This window comes from Zingiber officinale, chromosome 5B (genome assembly GCF_018446385.1).
Source record: "Zingiber officinale cultivar Zhangliang chromosome 5B, Zo_v1.1, whole genome shotgun sequence".
Taxonomy (NCBI): Eukaryota; Viridiplantae; Streptophyta; class Magnoliopsida; order Zingiberales; family Zingiberaceae; genus Zingiber; species Zingiber officinale.
Genome location: NC_055995.1, coordinates 130,259,208 through 130,280,491, shown reverse-complemented (window position 1 = coordinate 130,280,491; position 21,284 = coordinate 130,259,208). Strand labels below are relative to the sequence as shown.

General features: G+C 35.4%; 1 protein-coding gene across 1 annotated transcript; it reads left to right on the top strand.

Annotated features, from left to right (window-relative positions):
* Window positions 1–12,960: 12,960 nt before the first annotated feature.
* On the top strand, window positions 12,961–21,021 carry LOC121986009 (probable serine/threonine-protein kinase At1g54610). The gene is made up of 7 exons (XM_042539767.1): window positions 12,961–13,545; window positions 13,644–13,928; window positions 13,995–14,312; window positions 15,152–15,379; window positions 16,463–16,563; window positions 17,040–17,160; window positions 20,453–21,021. Exons 1-7 carry the CDS (start codon window positions 13,147–13,149, stop codon window positions 20,789–20,791), a joined length of 1,791 nt encoding a protein of 596 aa, XP_042395701.1. The 5' UTR covers window positions 12,961–13,146; the 3' UTR covers window positions 20,792–21,021.
* Window positions 21,022–21,284: the final 263 nt, after the last annotated feature.

Below are 21,284 nucleotides of genomic sequence, written 5' to 3'. Positions count from 1 at the left end.
TGGTAAAGTCGGGGGACCCCCTCTGAAGGGGAGTCAACACTACGTGGAGGTCAAAAGTCAAAAGGGTCAGCACGAGGCCCGGCCGATCGGAAAAGGGGTGGGTCGACTGGCTGAACGGGTCAGTACAGAATCAAAGACAACCTGACAGGGAGTCGGGTTTCCGACGCTCATAGTAAACAGGGTCACCGAGCCGAGCGGGAAGCCCGCTCGGCCAAGGCGTAAAGCAGTAATGATGTGAAGGAACAGTCTCAGCTGAGCATGCGAGGGAGTGGAAGCTTGCCGGTCGGACCGATATCCACGCCCGGTCGGACCAATGCCTGCCGAGCGGATGGACGCTCGGCTCGGGGAAAAGGAGACAAGGACAAGGGGACATCGGGGAACATCTTCTGACAACAGGCATGTTCGACGACCAGACCATACACAGAATCCGACGACAGAAGGTTCTGTTATCCCATCAGAGACGTGCTCGGACTGTAGCGGTATGGTGTCAGGCAAGCTCCTCTGACAAGCCCATACTGAGGTATGGTAAGAGGACACGTGTTCGCCTCGGTATGTGTGCATAAGCATCTTCACAGCTCTATATAAGAGCCCCCAAACTTCACCGGAGGTACGCGATCTCTGATATTGGAAGTCACTTCATAGTTTCCTCTCGCCTGACTTGAGCGTCGGAGGGTCGTCGCCGGGAACCCCTTCCCGGACCGACTTCTTTGCAGGTTCGCCGGAGCTCCATACGATCGGTCAAAGATCCACGTCATCGGTCCGGAGAACGCCACGTGCCCAGCGTCCATCGATTCAGCGTTCGGACAGGATCATATATATATATATATATATATATATATATATACACGATTATGATATACCTACAGTGCACGACTGTGCGTGTCGCACAGTATATCAGATTTCGTTGTTTTTTTTTATTTTTTTAATTTTGAAATAAAAAATAATTAAAATATATTTTTTAAGATTTTATTTGTAGGGTTCAGACTTCCTAATTGGATTATAATTTTTCAGTTAATTTCTTTTTTAAGATTTTATCTCTAGGTTTAAGTTTTCCAATTGAACTATAATATTTAGTTAAAATAAAATTTTAAAATGAAATAAATTTAAGTATTTACGGAGTATTGTAATGTGTTAAAGGAATATCTTAACGTATTAGAGATTTATATAAAGAAATATTATTTTTTAAAAATATTCAAAATTTCTTTGTTTTTTAATTTTTTTTTAAATTTTGAATTAAAAAAATAATAAAAATATTTGTTTAAGATTTTATTTCTAGGATTCAGGTTTCCCAATTGGATTATAATTTTTAAGTTATTTTTTTTTAAATTTTAGCTCTAGGATTTAGGCTTCCCAATTGGGTTATAGTCTTTAGTTAAAATAAAAATTAATAATGAAATAAATTTAAGTATTTACGAAATATTATAATAGGTGTAGGAGATATATTTATGTATTAATATTTTATATAAGAAAATATTGAATTTTTTAAATTTTAAATTTTAAAAAATAATAATTAAAAAAAAAATGTTGATATGTTGCGCGATGTGCACAATCATGCACTGCACGTAACATATCACAACTATATATATATATATATATATATATATATATATATATGCGTGCGAATCTGATATGCTGTGCGATGCTACAGTATACAACTGTACGCATCACGCAACGTATCATATTTTTTTTAATATATATATATATATTTTAAAACTTTCTATCCCTATAATTTAGACTTCCCAATTCTCAATTAAATTATATTATTCAAACTAAATTTTTTTTAAGATTTTATATCTAGGTTCAGATTTTCTAATTAAATTATAGTATTTAAATAAAATAAAAATTAAAAATAAAATAAATTTAGACATTTATTGATATAGTAATATATTTACGGGATATAATAGTGTATTTTAGAATTTATATTTAAAAATTTTATCTCTAGAATTTAAGCTTTTCAATTGGGTTATAATGTTCAGTCAAAAGAAAAATGAAAAAAATTTAGACATTTATGAATTTTAATAATATATTTATTGGATATAATAATATATTTACAAGGTATAGTAATATATTTAGAATTTATATTTAAAATTTTTTTAAAATTTTATATCTAGGTTCAGACTTTTCAATTAAATTATAATCTTCAGTCAAAACAAAAATTAAAATAAAAATAAAAATTAGACATTTACGGATATAATGGGTATAATAATTTGTTTACAGAATATAATAATATATATATTAAGATTTATATTTAAAGAAATATTGTTTTTTTAAAATAAATAAAAAATAAAAAAAAAAATAACAGGAATGCAGCTGATATCCTGCGCGCGCATTCGCGCCGACGCGCAGGATATCATAACTCGATATATATATATATATATCGTTAGAAATATTTTATTCACTGAACTGCTTTTCTTCCCGCGCCCCTTAGGTTTTTCGCTCCCCTCGGCCGTCCGACCTGTCGCCGCCGTCCGCTCGGTCGCCGCTGCCGCTGTCCCAGCCTCGCCGTCCGACCGGTCTCCGCTGCCGCTGTCCCAGCCTCCGTCCGTCTCCGTGAACCCCTCCCATCCAACCCTCAGCCGTTAGAAATGGACCAGCAGAAGACTCAGACGGCAGGGTGTGCGGCGTGCAATCACATGCATCACAGATGCTTGCCGAATTGCATATTCGCGCCGTATTTCCCAGCGACCAGCCCGTCGTTCGGCTACATCAGTCAAGTCTACTCGTGCAACAATATCAAGAAGATTCTAGAGAGCGCACCAGTCGAACAGCGCACGAGGAAGGCGGAGTCGTTGGCGTTCGAGGCGGAGGCCCGCATACGCAACCCTGAGTTTGGATGCGTCGGCTACATTCATCTACTGCAGCAGCATTGGGCTCAGATCGAACGCGACATTAAGGAGATCAACGAGGCTCAATTTTCCGCCGCCAGCTATCAGCCACCGCTGGAGCAGCAATATTGGCATCAGATGCCTCAGTTGACGACGATGACAGCGCAGCAGCCAGACGATTTTCCGATTCCACAGATGACTCAGACTATGTCGGAGATGCGTCCGCTGCAGCAGCATGACCAGTTGGCCGAGATCGAGGACTTCCTCAACGACACCTGTTCGGATGATATGATGACAGATGCTGCAGCCCAAGCTTACGAAGCCGATCTTAAGGACCTCCTCAGAGTGATCCCTTCGACACAAGATGATGGGACGACCGACGCCGAGGTCGAAGAATTCACCGCCGATCTCGAGGAGGACATTCCGCAGATGACTCAGACTATGTCGGAGATGCGTCCGCTGCAGCAGCATGACCAGTTGGCCGAGATCGAGGACTTCCTCAGCGAGATCTGTTCGGATGATCTGATGACAGATGCTGCACTCCAAGCTTACGAAGCCGATCTTAAGGACCTCCTCAGAGTGATCCCTTCGACACAAGATGATGGGGTGACCGACGCCGAGGTCGAAGAATTCGCTGCCGATCTCGAGGAGGACCTCCTCACAGTGATCCCTTCGACACAAGATGATGGAATGATCGACGCCGAGGTCGAAGAATTCGCCGCCGATCTCGAGGAGGACGACCTCCTCAGCAGCTAGCAAGATTTCCCGAGTCAGAGCCACACTGAATACATCAACATTTTTTCTTATTATTAGCTAGATCCTCAAGATGAACATTAAAAACGTTGTTGTACCTGAGACACATTTGTCAATTAAGCAATATAATTAATTACAATTCTTTATTTTTTTTATCCATGTAATTAATTTGGAAGTATCTGTTGAAATAAAGCATTTTTGTTGAACCATCATCAAGGCTAGTGAAAAAGTGCATCAACTGCACCAGTCCGCATTACACTGACGATCACTTGATCTTTTGAATTTTGAGCAGTTTCACGTTATCTTCTGCCTTAAAATCAGCAACTGACATTTCTCATCAGCAACCGCCACTACACCAGACTTGGAGTCCACTGCTGTGCACATAATGCTCCCCGCTAATATATAGGCACAGAAGAAAAACAAATGATAAGGTGAAGGCATTTTGCAAAATATGGATTAATAGGTGAAAATTTGCATATACTAACCCAATGATAAATACCAAGAACTTTAACGAATTTCAAACAAATAATCACTTACACTGGACTCGGAGCAAATTTGACAATTTCTTTCCGGTTGATAATCCCCACTTGTACAAGACACCATCATGTGTGCCAATAAATCCATAACCATCAGATACATCTACAGAAGAAGCCCTGCAATAATAATAGAATATTGATAAATATGCTCAGTGTAATATAATTCACTGTTTTATCAAGAAACTGTCTTTGCACGAGCTCTAGCGATTTTATGCAAATCAATCAAGGTGTGACTTCAGTAAAATATCCAACAAATATACAAGCTTTTAATGCCTCATCTCCTTAGAGCAAAAAACAATTGGATGAAAGCCTCTATTAAGCCATAAGAATAAATTGATGTACTAGTATGATTGAGAAATCATGTATTTGGAAGTCTTATGAAGCAAACAAAATCAAATGTCTTTCATTAAACAAAATGCTGAACCAGTTAGAGAGCAATACTACATGAGAAAAAATCATCTATCATGTTTGACAAGTGGCAAAAAATTGACTAGGAAGGAAGAACTAAAAATTTCCCCTTTTCCAACCAAAAATGTTCCAGGATAGATGACAATGATGTCTGTCTTAATTGCATGGCGATAAGAAACTTCATGTGAACAAATATTTGGCAACTTGGTTGAGCGCAGTCTAAAAGTAACAAGAAAATGTAAAAGCTTGAATTCGAAGAGGAAAGTGAGCATAGATGTGGCACTGATGCAGATTAAAGGTTAGAGTCTAAATTATTTTTCAGTGTCGAATTTTTAAAGGTTGTTTTAAGTTCTTAAAAAGTGTTTTATATTTGTTAGACCAAGTTACCTTGAAATAAAGCAACAATAAAATAAAACAATTAAGCAAAAAGAAATAGAGAAGACCCGGAATTAACTTGGTTACAACCAAGACAGTTGTTAATCCAAGGCGATGAAAAACACAGTAAGAAAACTCCTTATCTGAAGGCGGAGAAGCCTTTTACACACTTAGAAAGCTTAACAGTTGTTAGAAAATCTAATACTGAGTTGAATGATTATTTCCTAACTCCAGGGGCCTTTATATAGCTCCTAGAAGTTCTATCCGAAGGTCCAAGGCGCCTCCAACAAGGTTCAAGGCGCCTCCAACTCGGTCAGCGGATAGAACTCTATCCGCAGCTCAATGGCAAAGTCTCGTTCTTTGCTTCGTCTTCCAAAGTCTCGTTCTTTTGGGTGATTCCGGCCAATCGAAATAGGGCTCACCCGAACCCAATTTCCGGCCTTCTCCTCGAGCAGGCTTCCGTCCGGCTTTTCGTTCCTCAAACGTCACGCACGTTCTTCTCGTCCACCAGAGTACTCTTCCGCAGCTCTCTCGTCCTTCGGACGCACGGAGCCCGTCGGCTCCCTTCCTGTGTCTTCTTTCTCGCTAGCTGCGTCTTCCGCTCGACTTTCTGCGCTCATAAGCTCCTGCACACTCAGACACAAGGATCAAATACAAAGCAAGACCTAACCAACTTGGTTGATCACATCAAAATACCCACGGAGACCAACAGTTCCTTCTTAAATCTTTTTTTAAAATATGCAACAGAGTAACAAACCAGCCATTCTGTTATTGTGCATTTGATCTTTTGGTATTTTGATTCAAAAATTGTATCTAGCAGGTGATAAGTCTCCTTTTTTTTTTAATTCAGGATAACTGTATTTACTTATTTGTTGTATTTTATGAATCCTTTTTTGCATAATATTGAAAGAATTATGATCAAACAGGCTTGTAGTTGTTTTGTAGTTGCAGTTCTTTACAAAGTTGTCACGGATTAGGTATTTATGGCTCGCGGTATGCTACCCTTTTGATTATAATCATTGTCTTAAGCTTCTGTTATAAAGATTTAACATGTTGGAAGATAACATCACGGTTATATTATATTAGATATTATAAGTGATTTGACTTACATAAGAAAATAGAGAAAGGGATAGGTTAAGTGAAATCTTGTTGCTCACATAACATAAGGGTTTTAGACTTGGATTGATTGATAGCATGTCATGTTGTGGTGTTGAATCTTCTGTTCTGAATGAAGTTGTTGTTTAGGATATTTATAGGTTTTCTATGAATTTCAAATGATCCAATAAAATTGTTATTTTCAGTATGATATTATTATTGCAATGTTTTTTTTGGATGTGCATACAAGTTGTTGTTAGATTGAAGTAGTGACAAAACTTGATTATCTAGGTTCCTGGCTTTCTGTATAGTTTTATCCCAATTAGTTTTTTAATAGATATATACAAATCGTAGTTGAATGTGGCATCAAGAAGACAATATATTGAGTTCTCTTGATAAGTCAATTTATGTTTATAAATGTAAATTTTGAATTAATTTCATTATGAATTATTGAGTTATATCTTTTTTTAATAACTTGCGGGTATAATAAAAGAACATTGAAAATACCTCATAATATTTGTCTGGAGCTCAAAAGAGAAAAAAACAAAGGGAAGAGACATTAATTCAAAGTCAAACCGATAATATTAACAAATATTTTATTAGAAGTAGCATAATAGAAAGAGAAGAATTAGGGGATAATTTGACGATTGAAGAATAAAGTCACAATGAAATGAAGAATTGACTGAGACTATCAATTTGGTTGAGTCAAATAAAAACTTAGAAGAAGACTCTCAACATGAATAATTAAATTATACTCTGAATTTGGAGGATCTTGGAAATTGAAATAACATCCGTTAAAAACTAAGATTAATAGAAATGAGTTTAAAAAGAGTGGATGACTTTTTGTTTCCTAAGGATAGTAACAATAGGCATTTGGATTCATCACATTATACATAGGTAATTGTACACCCCATAGAGATAGTTTGACAATGTCATAGTACATATTTAAAGCATCATTAAAAATATTAATAATCAGGACTCAATAACAATATTTGAAGCATCTAATTTTGATGATGTTGAATACATCAACAAAAAATATGGAAAGAAAACATATCATTAAATGATTTAGAGATAAGAAAACCATTATTTTGAATTTCTTAGAATTTTAGGAATTCCTTTTTTAATTTGTAGAATTTTTCTAATTCTTTGAGTTTTTTTATATATTTATAAGATCATTGATGATTAAAACAAAAAAATTAATAATTTATTTTGAAAAAATTGAAATATTCTTCTATGTTTTTAAAGTTTTGAAAATTTATTTGGATATTTCTAAAATATTTAGCGATCTCAGTCATTTTGAAGATTCAACGCCGGTAAATTTATGATGATATATATTTAATAAATTCATGCTTAACTCAATTCTAAGACGAGTACTTTACTAGTTATCGATTCATATTGATTTGATATGCTTTAGCTTGAATTTTCAACAAGGTAGAAATTGTCAATTCAATTAAATGGTGTAATGATTTAGTTTGGTCTTCAATTTCTCTGTCTCTTTGTTTTTTAATTTAATTATTTAGTTTTTTAGCCCGACTAATTTATTTGAAAGTGATCAATCCTGTTCCAAAAAATTTCCACATGAGATTTGATCCTTAAATATTTAATTAATTCTTAAAAGATATATCCGTTACACCATTACTCACGGCATGAGTTTGGTCTTCAATTTCGTACGCATTCGAAATCTATCCCATGACTTATTACAATAATACCACGTATAAACATTAATTGTGTCAACACGTAGAGGCAATCTTTAATCCACTAATTAATTATCGTCGGATCCATAATAAAATATTCATATATTACAATTTTGACCGTTTCAAAAACTAATTCAAAGTTTTGAAAATAAACCGCCAGGTGGAACACAAGCAGTTGATCAAAATTATAATGCTAGTGGTTTTTTAAAGATTTATTTGGAAGCTTCTGCAAAGAAATCTCTTGCAACATATTTTTAACTTACGCCGGGAAATCTTAATGTAACAGTAAATTATTATGATCTTGAGACTATAAATTTGAATCAAAGTCTCTTACAATATATAATATAAGACTAAGTATAATTGATTCAATATAATTAAATTTTTCTTCCAAATTCTATATTAATGGGAGCTTTGGGTAACATACGGCCCTTTAAAGTGAGAAGAGTGACTTGGTGAGCAATGATTTTATTAAAAAATTTCGTTAATTTCGGATTCATGAAAAACTTCACTTTTTCAAGATTTTTTAATTCTGAATTATGTGTTCCTTTTGCTAACGTATCGGGTATGTATCATTACTCAAAAATTACCTATTATTTAAATCAAATAAGATTTTTATTGATAACCTTAAATAGATAACTAAAATGATTAAAAATAATTCTCAATTAAATACATCCTAAGTATTTTGCTGGACTCTGGCCCCGTAAAAAGATTTTTTTTTATTCACCTCTTGTTTTTTTATATAATTATTTAGACCCGTCCTGATTAACAATTACATATTTGGAATTAATAAATTTTCTAAGACGTGGAAATGAAAATCAACACTTCAACTTCACTTTCATAATCTGTGTAGCAAAATGGACGAACAGTGCCATGGATGTCATTATCTGGAAGAAGGAAGGAACACTGTCATATTAATAGTTTGTTCACGGATTCTGACTTGTGGCTAGTAAATTTGGTCATCGTACGGCATATCCTAAGTCCTAACAATGGAATTATATATATATATATAGTTGTTCAAACTGCACTGCAATTGTTCTAGATGGCCTTCATTGATGACCACATGACCTACAACTGTATATTAATTAAACTTTCCTGGACTTGAATTGTCAAGCCTTGTGCCTTGCAAGTTGAATACCATAGGTCGGTTTCTTTCAACCAAGTCGCTTTAAGAAGATCTCTAGGGCTCATCTTGGTAGAGAAAGCAAGACGAAACCTCTTTGTCATAATTGAAGGATTGCCGACTACTTTGATACCAAGGGTTACGTTGTGTGCGATATCTTTGAACTTTTCTGTGGAGGCTATCAAAGCGATGCTACGGAGATGAGAAGAATTCAAGTATCACTAGTATTTGAAAGCAATTCTAGAAGATTGAGTGAGTCAAGGTTTCAACTCCTAGACTTTTGTGAAAGCACTTCCATCGAAACAGCTTTGTTGGAAAATCCCAATTGATAGCTAAAGTGGGGGCAAAGGTGGTTGGGCAAATTTTAAGAAAGGCCTGACTTGAGCATGTTGCAAAAAACAAAAGGCACATCCCTACCACCTCTATCTCTTTGTATTTGTACATCCACTAATTTTAAATTCTATAAAAAAAATTTTATTTTGCAAACAGTCTATCAATACACTACTCTTAAATTAACCATCTATTAAAAAAATTATCTATTAATTTATTGAAATTAAGACTCGATCCTTCAATATTTAACAATTTAAAAATATACTCTACTTCTTGTCATTTCCTCGGGACACTTTATTATCTCCTTTTGCATTAGTACGGAGGAAGACTACACCAATACAAGCCATGGGCTAGTCCCACCATGGGTTGTTCTGCCAACCCCATTCCTTGTAGTCTATAAATTGATAAGAAAATTATCCTCTGTACCTTTATATGTGATTGTTCTATGTCACCTACCAAATCTTTCGATCAATCCACAACTCAATTTGAACAGTAGTGCTAGAGGGGAAGATGTTGTTGTGGAGTTTTAAAAATATTCTTGTGGAACCTTGCAATCCCAAGTGCTTATATAAGCAAGGCTCCAATGAACATATTTTTCTCTCTCAACGAGTAATTTAAAGTATTCTTAAGATTATATCGTTCATCTTTAGTAGTTTAGTATCATCGGCTCTATAGTAAAATATATACAGATAAATTATGAGAGACATTTTATCCTAACGTATTGACTATTTGCATGAAAAAAATTAGACATCTAACGATATTTTTTTATATCCACTGAGAATTGATCTCAAATTTATTAAAACAAATACTAATGCATGTACTAACTATGTCAACATATGAGAGCGAAAGTCTCCTCTAACTAGTTGATTGCACAAGCATAAGCAATTATAGGGCATCCAATAGTTATATCACCAATCATTAAAAAATAACTACACATAATTCAAAGACAAACTGTGAGCAGCCCCTAAAATAAACTAATTTCTGTTTACTATTAGTTAATTTCTTAACTTCCAATCGACTAGATTCACCTCTAATATTTGATGGTTGCTCGAATAAAATGGTTTGATACACTAAAATATCTTTATTCGCCATGATTGCCCAATTAGATTCAACCACCTCAACCTTCTTGATCAATTTAGTCCAACTAGCCTCAACCTTATTTAATTTATCTTATTTACGTAATCTAATTAATCTGTCTAATCAGATTGACCCAACTCAATAGATCTATTTGGCTTAATTGCCCTATCAAGTTCCCATGTATAGCATAGATGATAGATGTATGTTAGTGTGTTCGGATTGGATAGGGATCGATCTTTAAGGGTCATTATCTATGATAATTCTCACTATGCATCTTCCACCTGTGTATATGTATTTATCTTCCTCCATGAGACCGACTCTAGGAGAGCTGTTGATGTAATAGTTTTATATTTTTTTTAATTGCCCTATCAAGATTGACTACCCTAATCCTTTTAAATTGGTCCGTGTGTTCCAACTAGCTTTTCAATGAGCTATATATTTGATCGACTAACTCAATTAACAAGGTAGATCAACCAACTTAAACAAGTCAAATCAAGTGACTAGATTAACCTGACCAATTAATGGACTCGATTAACTAGCCTAAGCGATTAACTCTACAACTCATATAAAATTGACTAATCTATCTAATTCAACTAGACTACCTACCTAATTCAACCCGTCTAATAATACAATTAGAATGACTAGCTTGTTCAACTTAATCAGTCCAATCAACTTATCTAGCCTACTCGATTACTTAACCTCTCTAGCTCAACTAGCTAACTCAAGCTATTTGTGCATTTATTCCATCCAACTTATCCAATTGGAGCACTCGAATATAATATTCAAAGGATAAAATAATTTTGAAACAAATAAAGTATTTAAGTATAATGCACATTTACAAAAACTATTTTATTTTTACAATGAAACATAATTATTTTATGGAAATAAAAAAAAAAAAATCATTTGCATGACTAAATGTACCATAAAATTCAAAAACCAAATTTAAAAATAGTATTTTCAATAAACTAGGCATGAAAACAAATCATTTCACCATAAAGGTTACTTTTTTAATTTTTTAATTTAAAATTAAAAATAAATCACCTTTTCAAATATTACATGTATAATATAATATATAAATATACGTAAATTAATATTTCAACTTATAAATTAGACTTAATAAATATATGTCAAACCTATGTAGTAGTATAATGTGAGGGCGACGCTTAACAATCATAGCAACAAGCTATTGTAATAAATTCTTGTTTATAAAAAAATAATTTAATTTTTTATATTAGATATTAAATTGATAAAAACGGATATTACATTTAGTTTGATCTTAGTCAAAAGATCAAGAAAGATATATTTTCTAAGTTATCAGTTCAAAATATTTATTGAAACTTTTAGTATTGTCAATATTAAAATATGAGATTAAAGAGAACCATGATATTTTAGTATTGTCAATATTAAAATATGAGATTAAAGAGAACCATGATAGTACATATTTTTTTATAAAAAAATAATCAAAGAAAATTACTAATAAGTTTTAAAAAAAAATTAAGTATAAAAAATATTAACATAATTTAATTTTAAATTTTGTCAAAATTAATTATTAATTATCTATATTATTAATTAATTAAATTAAATGGTAAGAATTTTACAATTTGATTAATTTTAAAGTATACCCATATTTTGTTTCCCTCTATTCTTTATACCCACCACCACAATTATTGTTTTAATGAATTAAGACAATAATTAAACATTTAATGATAAAATTAAGATAAAAATTTGTAGAGGCATTCGGATAATTTTTAAATATTGAAATGAATATATTAAAAGGTAGGAAACTTCAGAGGAGATTGATAAACAATTTCTATATTTTTATTAAGCAATTCAGAATCGCCCATTTTAAAAATTTATTTTTATAAAAAAATAATCAAATATAATTAATTGACCTTGTGACTCAACTAGGGGTGTCAAAAATGAATCCGACCCGACGACCCAACCCGAGTCGACCCGAAAAAAATCAGGTTCGGGTTGGTCATTTTCGGGTTCGGGTTGGAGGGTTGAAGAGTAAAAAAATTTCGGGTTGGGTCGGGTTGGGTTCGGGTTGACCCGGGTTGGCTTAAATATAGGGTTTTGTGGGTCTTTTTGGGGTTAAATCAAATTTTATTTTAAAAATTTAGATGTTTTTATGTACATTAATATCATATTTGTATGATAATGATGGAGTATTGAGATAAAAGTGAAGAATTATAGGGAAAATAGCCCAAAAAAGTCATTTTGAATCGGATTTTCGGGTTATATGGGTCGGGTTCGGGTTGATCGGGTTGGTCGGGTTCGGGTTCGGGTTGAGGTGTTTTGGGTTGAACTCGGATTCGGGTCGGGTTCGGGTTGGGTTAAAAAAAAAAAAAAAAAACTCAACCCGACCTGACCCACCCGAATTGACACCCCTAGACTCAACCATTCCAACTCCATTATTGACCGTATTTTTGCATATTTAAAAACGTCCTTTTAAATTAGTCTTTTTGTCATTTCTATTTTATATTGATTTTAAAATGGAAAAGATTTAAGTCAAAGCGAAACCTTAAATTATATTTAGTTAGTGTGCACGTAAATAGCCACGTAAATTTGAACTAAATATTTTTATATTAAAAAAATTGAGAATTAGGGAAGTCCAAATTTCCTTTGTAGTATAAACTATAAAATGCAGTAAATCAGTTCAGCACTATTCTCTCTCTCTCTCCCGCATTATCAGTTCAATTCAACGTTATTAGCCTTTTTCCTCTCTCTCTCTCCTTCCTTCCTTCTTCATTACAGCACGCCACTTGGGCGAAACATCTCACCGCCTCAGTTCCTGTCACCGCGCTCATTTCACCGAGACTCCATCCCTTCAGTAGACACGGTAGCGGATCCTCGGATCGCCTCTCTCGCCGGCGCTTCGATCTGCCCGCCCTCGAGCCCGCCACCCTGGGATGGCGGCGGAAAGCTGAGCCATGGGCTGCGTCCAAGCCAAGGAGGCCTCCACTCCCCCCTCCCCGGCCTCCCTCAGCCGCCGCCGCAGCCGCCGTCGGGAGAAGGAGAGGCCTGCTGCGACTGCCCCCCTTGCCTCCGGTCGCAAGTCGCAAACCTCCCTCCCTAGGGTCGAGACCTCCATCGATGCGCCTGACGCTGTCGCCCGGCAGGAGGAGAAGGAGCAGGTAGAGCGGCCGGCTGGGGAGCGGCAGTCAAGGAGGCGTCGATCGAGGCCGGACCCTAGGCTGAGCAACCCCTCGGGGCATCTTCATGGCGAGCAGGTCGCCGCCGGCTGGCCCCCCTGGCTTGCCCACGCCGCCGGGGAGTCCCTCCAGGGATGGACGCCCCGCCGGGCTGATTCCTTTGAAAAGATCGACAAGGCAAGAGCAAATTTCCTCTGTGAACCTCTAGTCCCTTTTTTTTCTTTCATTTTTTATTGGTTTAATTACTAATTGCGACCATTTCTTTTCTTGTTCAGATTGGGCAGGGAACATACAGTAATGTTTACAAGGCTAGGGACACATTGACGGGCAAAATCGTGGCCTTGAAGAAGGTCCGGTTCGATATTATGGAGCCGGAGAGCGTAAAATTTATGGCGAGAGAGATCCTTATATTGAGGCATTTGGATCATCCCAATGTCGTGAAGCTGGAGGGCTTGGTCACTTCCAGGTTGTCTTGTAGTTTATATTTGGTCTTTGAGTACATGGAGCATGATCTGGCTGGTCTTATTTCCAGTCCGACCATCAAGTTCACAGTGCCTCAGGTTCGATTCTAATCAAAGCGTGATCTTTTTTTTGTAGTTCCATGTTTGAATTTTGGCTTTGCGCAGGTGAAGTGCTATATGCATCAGCTATTGTCTGGATTGGAGCATTGTCACAACAATGGTGTGCTGCACCGTGACATTAAGGGCTCAAATCTCCTACTCGACAATGAGGGGTTACTCAAGATTGCGGACTTTGGTTTGGCTACTTTCTTTGATCCTAATCGCAAGCATCCTATGACAAGCAGGGTAGTCACTCTTTGGTACCGCCCTCCTGAGCTGCTCCTTGGAGCCACTGATTATGCTGTTGGCGTAGACATATGGAGTGCTGGATGTATATTAGCAGAATTGCTGGCAGGAAAGCCTATTATGCCTGGGAGGACTGAGGTATGTTTTGGCACTTTGAACTCGTGCCCAATGAAGCTCATTAGCCTTGTGTGGTTCTCTATATTACTCAAGGGGATTCTTCCTTGGTTGTTATATCTGTAAAAAAAAAAAATCCTATAAATTGTTGAAGAACATAGACCATTCATTGTTCAGTAAATTATTATTTATGAACAAAAGAATTCTTATGCTGAAGGGTAGACATGATACTAATGATGGTTGCACTGTCACCCTCGTAGTTATAGTCACTCAGTTAAACTTTGTAAGAACACTCATGCAATCAAAGAGGATTAACATTGTTCTTACTGTATTTACGAGAAAGAAATCTTATAACAAGTAACAACAAAAGGTCACTTGGATCACTCAACCATAGAAGAAAAATGGAGGTCCAATCTGTATTAACATGTTGAATTAGGTTGGAGTTGCAATTATTTATTGTGAGATAGTTCAGGATCACTTTAAGACTAATGATGACTACAATTTATGACAGTAGATGCCTCTAGTATCACTGTAAGCTATTTGTATGTCCAAAATGTAGGAGTTTTGAGCTGTACATAAATGACTTACCAAAACACAGTTGCAATGAAATAAAATACTGCTTCTGAGAGCAGAGTGCATGAGTTGATTAGCTTCATGGTATGGTGGGTAACTTCTTTGAATTAATAAGAAACCAGTTTGTAAAGTGTTTGGGTGTGGAAATTCATGTTCATATTTCAACCTCGAATTTGCTTGTGTTTAATGTGTCCATGACATGTCAAGTTTTTGGTTTGTCTGATCCTTAGGAGTTAATTTTAGCATAAAGATTGTTGTAAGTCTTCTCTAAGATCAAATATGATCGTCAGGTTGAACAGTTGCACAAAATTTTCAAACTATGTGGCTCTCCTTCAGAAGACTATTGGAAGAAGTCAAAACTACCACATGCTACAATATTTAAACCCCAACAACCTTATAAATGCTGCATTAGAGAATCATTTAAAGATTTCCCTCAATCAGCTTTGCTGTTGGTTGAAACTCTTCTTGCAATAGATCCAGCTGAACGTCAAACTGCTACGGCTGCTTTAAATAGTGAGGTAACATCTTATTTGTAATTAGCTTTTCTCTTATCACATGCATTCTTTATGGCTTCATAAGCACATGAATTTTTTTATTCTTGATTACTTTGAGTTTGAGCACATTGCACAATCTTTAGTTGCAATCAAATAATGTCTATTTATGTCATGTAGTTTTAAAACTTGATCTTTTGGCTTAGATTTTTGCATCATTGAAATAATGCATCATGAACAGTTTTAACATCAGCTGGTTTGTGTAAATGTTACGATGTTGATTAGTTCGATATTAGAAGTGTGGTAAATGAAGCCTTTACTTGATGAGTTTTTTATATGAATGTAAAGTAGAAATGGAACTTCAACTTAGAAGTGCTAATACTTCAAGCTTTGAACATAGAAGTGCTAATACTTCAAGCTTTGAACATAGAAGAACTAATACTTTGAGCTTTGAAGTTAGTCTCATGATATATAAAGTCTGGCTGTATTCTAGATGAAACATCAATTTGATGAATTTAGGTGCTTTAACAGCTAAGCATCTGATATGTCCTTTGTTTAGTGTTTCTTTGTTTAGGAATAGGAATCACTGTTGGTAACTGATAGAGATGGAAGCTGGTTTTATTATTATTGCTATTATTATTATTTAGGAAAAAGAGCAATCCTTGTCGATCAGGGTTAGCATTCTCAACATGTTTATATTTTTGACATATGTGCTATCTAGTTTGCAGCAACAATACAATTCTGTAAATTGATGAAAGGCCAGTGTAGTTGTGCTTTCTAGAGTTTTTTTTTTTTTAATCTTTTTTGCATCTAATGATAGAACATCCTGATTAGCATCAAACAGTTGGTAATGCAAAGCTTCTCTCTATCTTGATTAATTTCTCTGAAAGTTTGAAATGAAAGAACTTACATTTACTAGGATTTCAGTTGTGAAGGATCAAATTGCCAAATCTAAACCGGGATTGGAACCCAATATTCAGTTTGGGGCCAATGCATCCCATAGTGTCTGTTTGGAATACAATACTACACTTATGTTTCTCTGCACAACTGAAAATTCTATTATACATTGATTGTCTATGTCACTAACTGACCTCTTCCACTTGCTTTTAGTTTTTTAATACAGAACCGTATGCTTGTGATCCTTCGAGCCTTCCAAAATATCCTCCAAGCAAGGAGATGGATGCTAAAATGAGAGATGAAGAAGCCAGAAGGTATTTGATTGACACAAACCATCATTTTGGTGGGTTTAGCACAATGCATCAACCTTTCTTTAAATTATCTTATTAAATCTTCATACAACATGCCATTGTATTCTGTTACAAGGAAATAAAGGAGGTCTATGTTTGTTGTGTCTGTATTATTTTGTTTGCATGGGTTGTAAGAGCAGAATGAAGGTTCTTTCATACAAAATTAGTCTAAGTTATTAAATAACAAGTGAGATTGCTCTAGGATGATGCTTAAAACTTAATGGCACCTATTTTTTTTTCATTATTTAGTGATGAGTTATACAGTTTGAACACAAATTTTATTTGCTAAATGATTCTCTAATCCTTCATTTGCTTTTTGTGAATATGCCTAGGAATGCTTATAACACACACATCCATCATCTTCTATCATAAGTTTTTCCATTATATTGAAAAATAATTCCTCCAAATATTTTTTGATGTAATTGAATCTACTAATGCAGGTTGAGGGCTGCTGGTGGAAAGGCCCAAGCCAATGGATCACAAAAGATACGTACACGTGATCGAGCTCCTAGAGCAGTTCCTGCTCCAGAAGCTAATGCTGAACTCCAAGCAAATATTGATGTACGCCAAAAGCCTACAGTTCTACTCTGTTTATTGTTTATTATTATTCTATTGAGTTTTAGCATGTCATTTCAATCGTTGTTTGTGTTACCCAAGATAGTTTCCATACTCTTACACTTTTCAAGCAAAAACATGAAATAATGAGTTTAGCAGGGTATAGCATAGTCATTCTCTAGACTTTAAGTTGGCATTGCTGAGCTGATGGACTCTTTGTCCAATACGAGATCCTGGACTACAAGCCAAGTGGATCGCCAAAACTTTAGAATTTGCACACTCAATGTTGAATCTTTAGCTTGATTTTGAAATGCTTCTCAACAATGGATTTGTCAGAATATTGAGAAGTAAAAAATATTTTTTACTTGAGTTTAGCTACTTGGTATATTTACATAAATATCCTCTTTATGCTAAGGCCAATCTCACCCTGGAACCACAGCAGAAAAATTAGTCTTAGCAGCATGTGATTGGTTAGAAGTTCCATGATGGAGACCTTAGCTTGATATTGGTTTGAGACATTTGTAGATGAATTAAATGAAAGTCATGGTAACATGCTCTGAATAATGAATAATTGACCCTCTACTTATAGTGTACTTTTACATTTGCAAGTCCCTTGTTACATACTACTGCATTGTTGTGGTGTTGTGGGCACACATAAACAGACCCTCCTATTTAGTTATCTACAATATACTTCTTAGTTCTAGTGAAATCTAGCAATCTTACACAAAGAACAAAATTCGGAATATTGTTGTGAGAAAAATAATTGGCATGAGGAGATTGGTACCCTTTTTAAGACTTGATCAAATTTAGAAGAGATACCCAATTTACTAACTATCAAATCAGAAACTACCTTAACTAAACAAAGACTCTACTGAATTAAACTTATTTAAAATCTAAAATGTTTAAACATTAAATTCTTAATTGTTTTTTCTCACTAAGAGGTTGACTTAGGTAAATTGTTTGTAACTTCAATTAGAATGTCCTTTTCAATGAGCTTTCTGAGTCTGACCTTCAAGGAGCATAATGTTTCCAGATATTCTTCTTTAATTTCCCTTCAAATGATGAGGAATAATTGCAATTTAATTTTTCTTCTTTTCTTTAAGGAATTAAATTTTCACTTTATTCTCAGCTTAATTTTCCTTGTGTTCCTCAAGGAATTAAGTCTTGACTTTATTTTGCCATTCTCAATGATTAAGAAAATAATGAAACTGAAAGTGATGTTTGCATATCCATAATAGCCATAGGATGTAGAAATAATAATGTCGAGGATGAGATTACCTACAATCAAGTAAAAAAGCACGATCTGCTGCTGGTGGATTCATAGTGACCAACAGACAGCAGATGGGTGAGATTGTTGATGGTGTGAGGTGAAGACAAAGCTAAAGTTGAGTGCTTGCTGGAGGTTCCTGTGCAGATCTAAGATAGTAAATCGTGGAGGGAGTATCCATCTCCATAGACTAGGTCTAAGCAGAGAGATGTTGAAATAGGCTTGAAGAGGAGGGATTTGGTGGGGAAAATAGTACATAGGTGAGCAAACTTGGTGTTTCTCCAAAATTGGGCAATAGATCTGGTCTCTTGTGACTTCTTCTGCATGGTAGAGGTTTGTATGTGGCACAATTATAAATTAGGCAGAAGAGGCTGTATATGAGAAACGAAAAAGGAACACTTGGGCACTTTTGGTGGACACCTTCACTCAAGTAGTGGACAACATGAATCAGACATGAGGTTTCCTATTCGCCCATCAAGCAGGTGGTAGGAAGCAGGAAAATCAGATCATCGGTTGCTACAAATGTGCTGGTGTTGGTGTTATAAAACAAGAAGGAATTGCTGTGGGTCTAATTTGCAAGCCTGCAAAAGGTATGCTTGCTCTAGGTTTTATAGGAGGCCAAGAGAGTTTCCTTAGAGAAGAGGGGTTGATTCCATTGACTTCTTCAGGAGATGGAGATGGTGGCACACAGGGAGGGTGTCACTTCAGTGGATTGTGCAGTAGGATTGTGGAAAGCAACATTCGGATGAAAGGCAAGTCTAGCAGTGTTTGTTGGATGATGAGGATTGTGGGAAAAAGGGAGCTAGGTGAACAAGGAACTTGATGATTATTGCGGTAGGGAGATCGTATGATCTGGATCCTTGCATGAGTGTGTGACAGTGAAGACGGGCAGGATGCAGAAGTCATGGTGAGGGTAGAACTAGTAGGAATCTGGGCACCAAAGGTAGGAGAGAGAATAAAATAGGATATTAAGTTGAATCATGGTTTAGGTCTGATACTAGCACCAAAATGGAACAATCTCACGTAGAAATAAGCCCATAAAGAAGAATATTATTATGCAAAAGATGATTAACATGTGGGATTGATATCATTTTAAAAATTTCAATCCAAACAAAATTAAAAATAAATTAAAATATTCTGAGAAAAAAATAATACTAAAAAGCACTCAGTTAATGCTGTAATAAGTTGATATTGTCTAAACAAGATAGTTACCCAATTAAAATTTCCTTGATAAACTGTTCTGCTAAATTTTTTCAAGCTAATTTTTTTTTAAAATAAATTCCTTATTTGTATTACATCTCAAGGTAAAAAGAGAAACCAGAAATGAAAACAACCATCTTGCCTGACTTGTTTTTAGAGCATTGAAACAATGGTTATGCACAGTTGCATGTGAAATAGTGGCAGCTGGTCATCCTTGAACAAGTTGAGCAATTTAGGTTTGAAAATTAGATAAAAAAGTAAGTATGGTTAGAACCTACCTGTTAAGACTGTAATGGAGAGAATCACTTCCTTACCAAACATCCCTTTCCCTTGGAGCTAGACATGGTGAATGGAATCTTCTTTTAGCAGAAATGGAAGAGTCCGAGTAGACCTGGTTGTCATAATCAGTTCAATATTATATGTTTGGGTCTGGTTTCTTTGGCCGTGTACCATTTTGTTACAGAACATTGCTTGATGTTGATTTATTAGTCCTTATCATGAAAAAGCGCTCATTAGATGTCTTCTCAGTTGCTAATTTTCTTGTAGTTGTCCCCCCAATTTGCCTAGGTTGTATTCTGAAATTTGGCATCTCATGTTTTAGGGTTAGTATACATTATTGGTATTGAGTGGATTTTCTTTCATTACATCAACGATGCAAATTGGTATGAAATTAGTTAAAACTTCGTATTAATGTTATCTAAAAGTTGAATCATTCATCAAAATCAAACAGTTATTGTCATTTTGTCACTAGTTCTCTAGTTGTGATTCATATGACTACGTCCTTGCAAGGATTCTCGATCTAAACCTAACACCTAGTTTTGGTATTAACAGAAAATGCGTCTTCTTACTCATGCAAATGCAAAGAGCAAGAGCGAAAAATTCCCTCCTCCGCACCAGGATGGCGCTCTTGGATATCAATTGGACCCTTCCCATAATGTGGATGCTTCGTTTGATAATTCAGATGCTTCATTCAGCACAATATTTCCCTACCAAAAGGGACCATCAACTGCATGGTCAGGACCGTTAGGCGATCCTGCTGCTGGAGGCCTACTAAAGAGAAAGAAGCACCTGGCTACGAGTGTGTACAACTCCGTTCAATCAAAACAGTTTGATACAGTTCATTCTACCAGGGATGATCACAAAGATAAGGGAAGGGTGCGAGTCCTATAAATTACTAGCCAATTCAAATTGCATTTGCCCCACTATATCAGCATTTGTTGAGGACTTGTGAGAATCTACCACCATAGTAGCCCTTTTTTGTTTTATCAATTTTCTGTTATGAATATAGAATTTTCATAGTTAGCCTGTTATAGTGTTTGAGAAGAAGCATCATTACAGTATATCTATGTTTTTTGCCCTTTCCCAATTATGCGAGAACTAGATGCCAAGTTTGATGGTTATTTTGATAGTCTAGTTGTCTTAATTTGTTAGATTCCATTACAAAATCTAGTCTTTGATGTGGTAACAGGAGCTAGTTGTTAGAATAAGAACATAATTATTCTTTTGCTTAAACCATCACATATAAAATCATAGATCTTTCAAATTTTTTGAGTCAATTCCACTAATCATAGATCTTCCATATTTTTGGAGTTAATTACTAGTGGATACAAAATATTTTATTGGATATCTAACCTCTTTCATGTTTCATGTAAAAGATCATTGT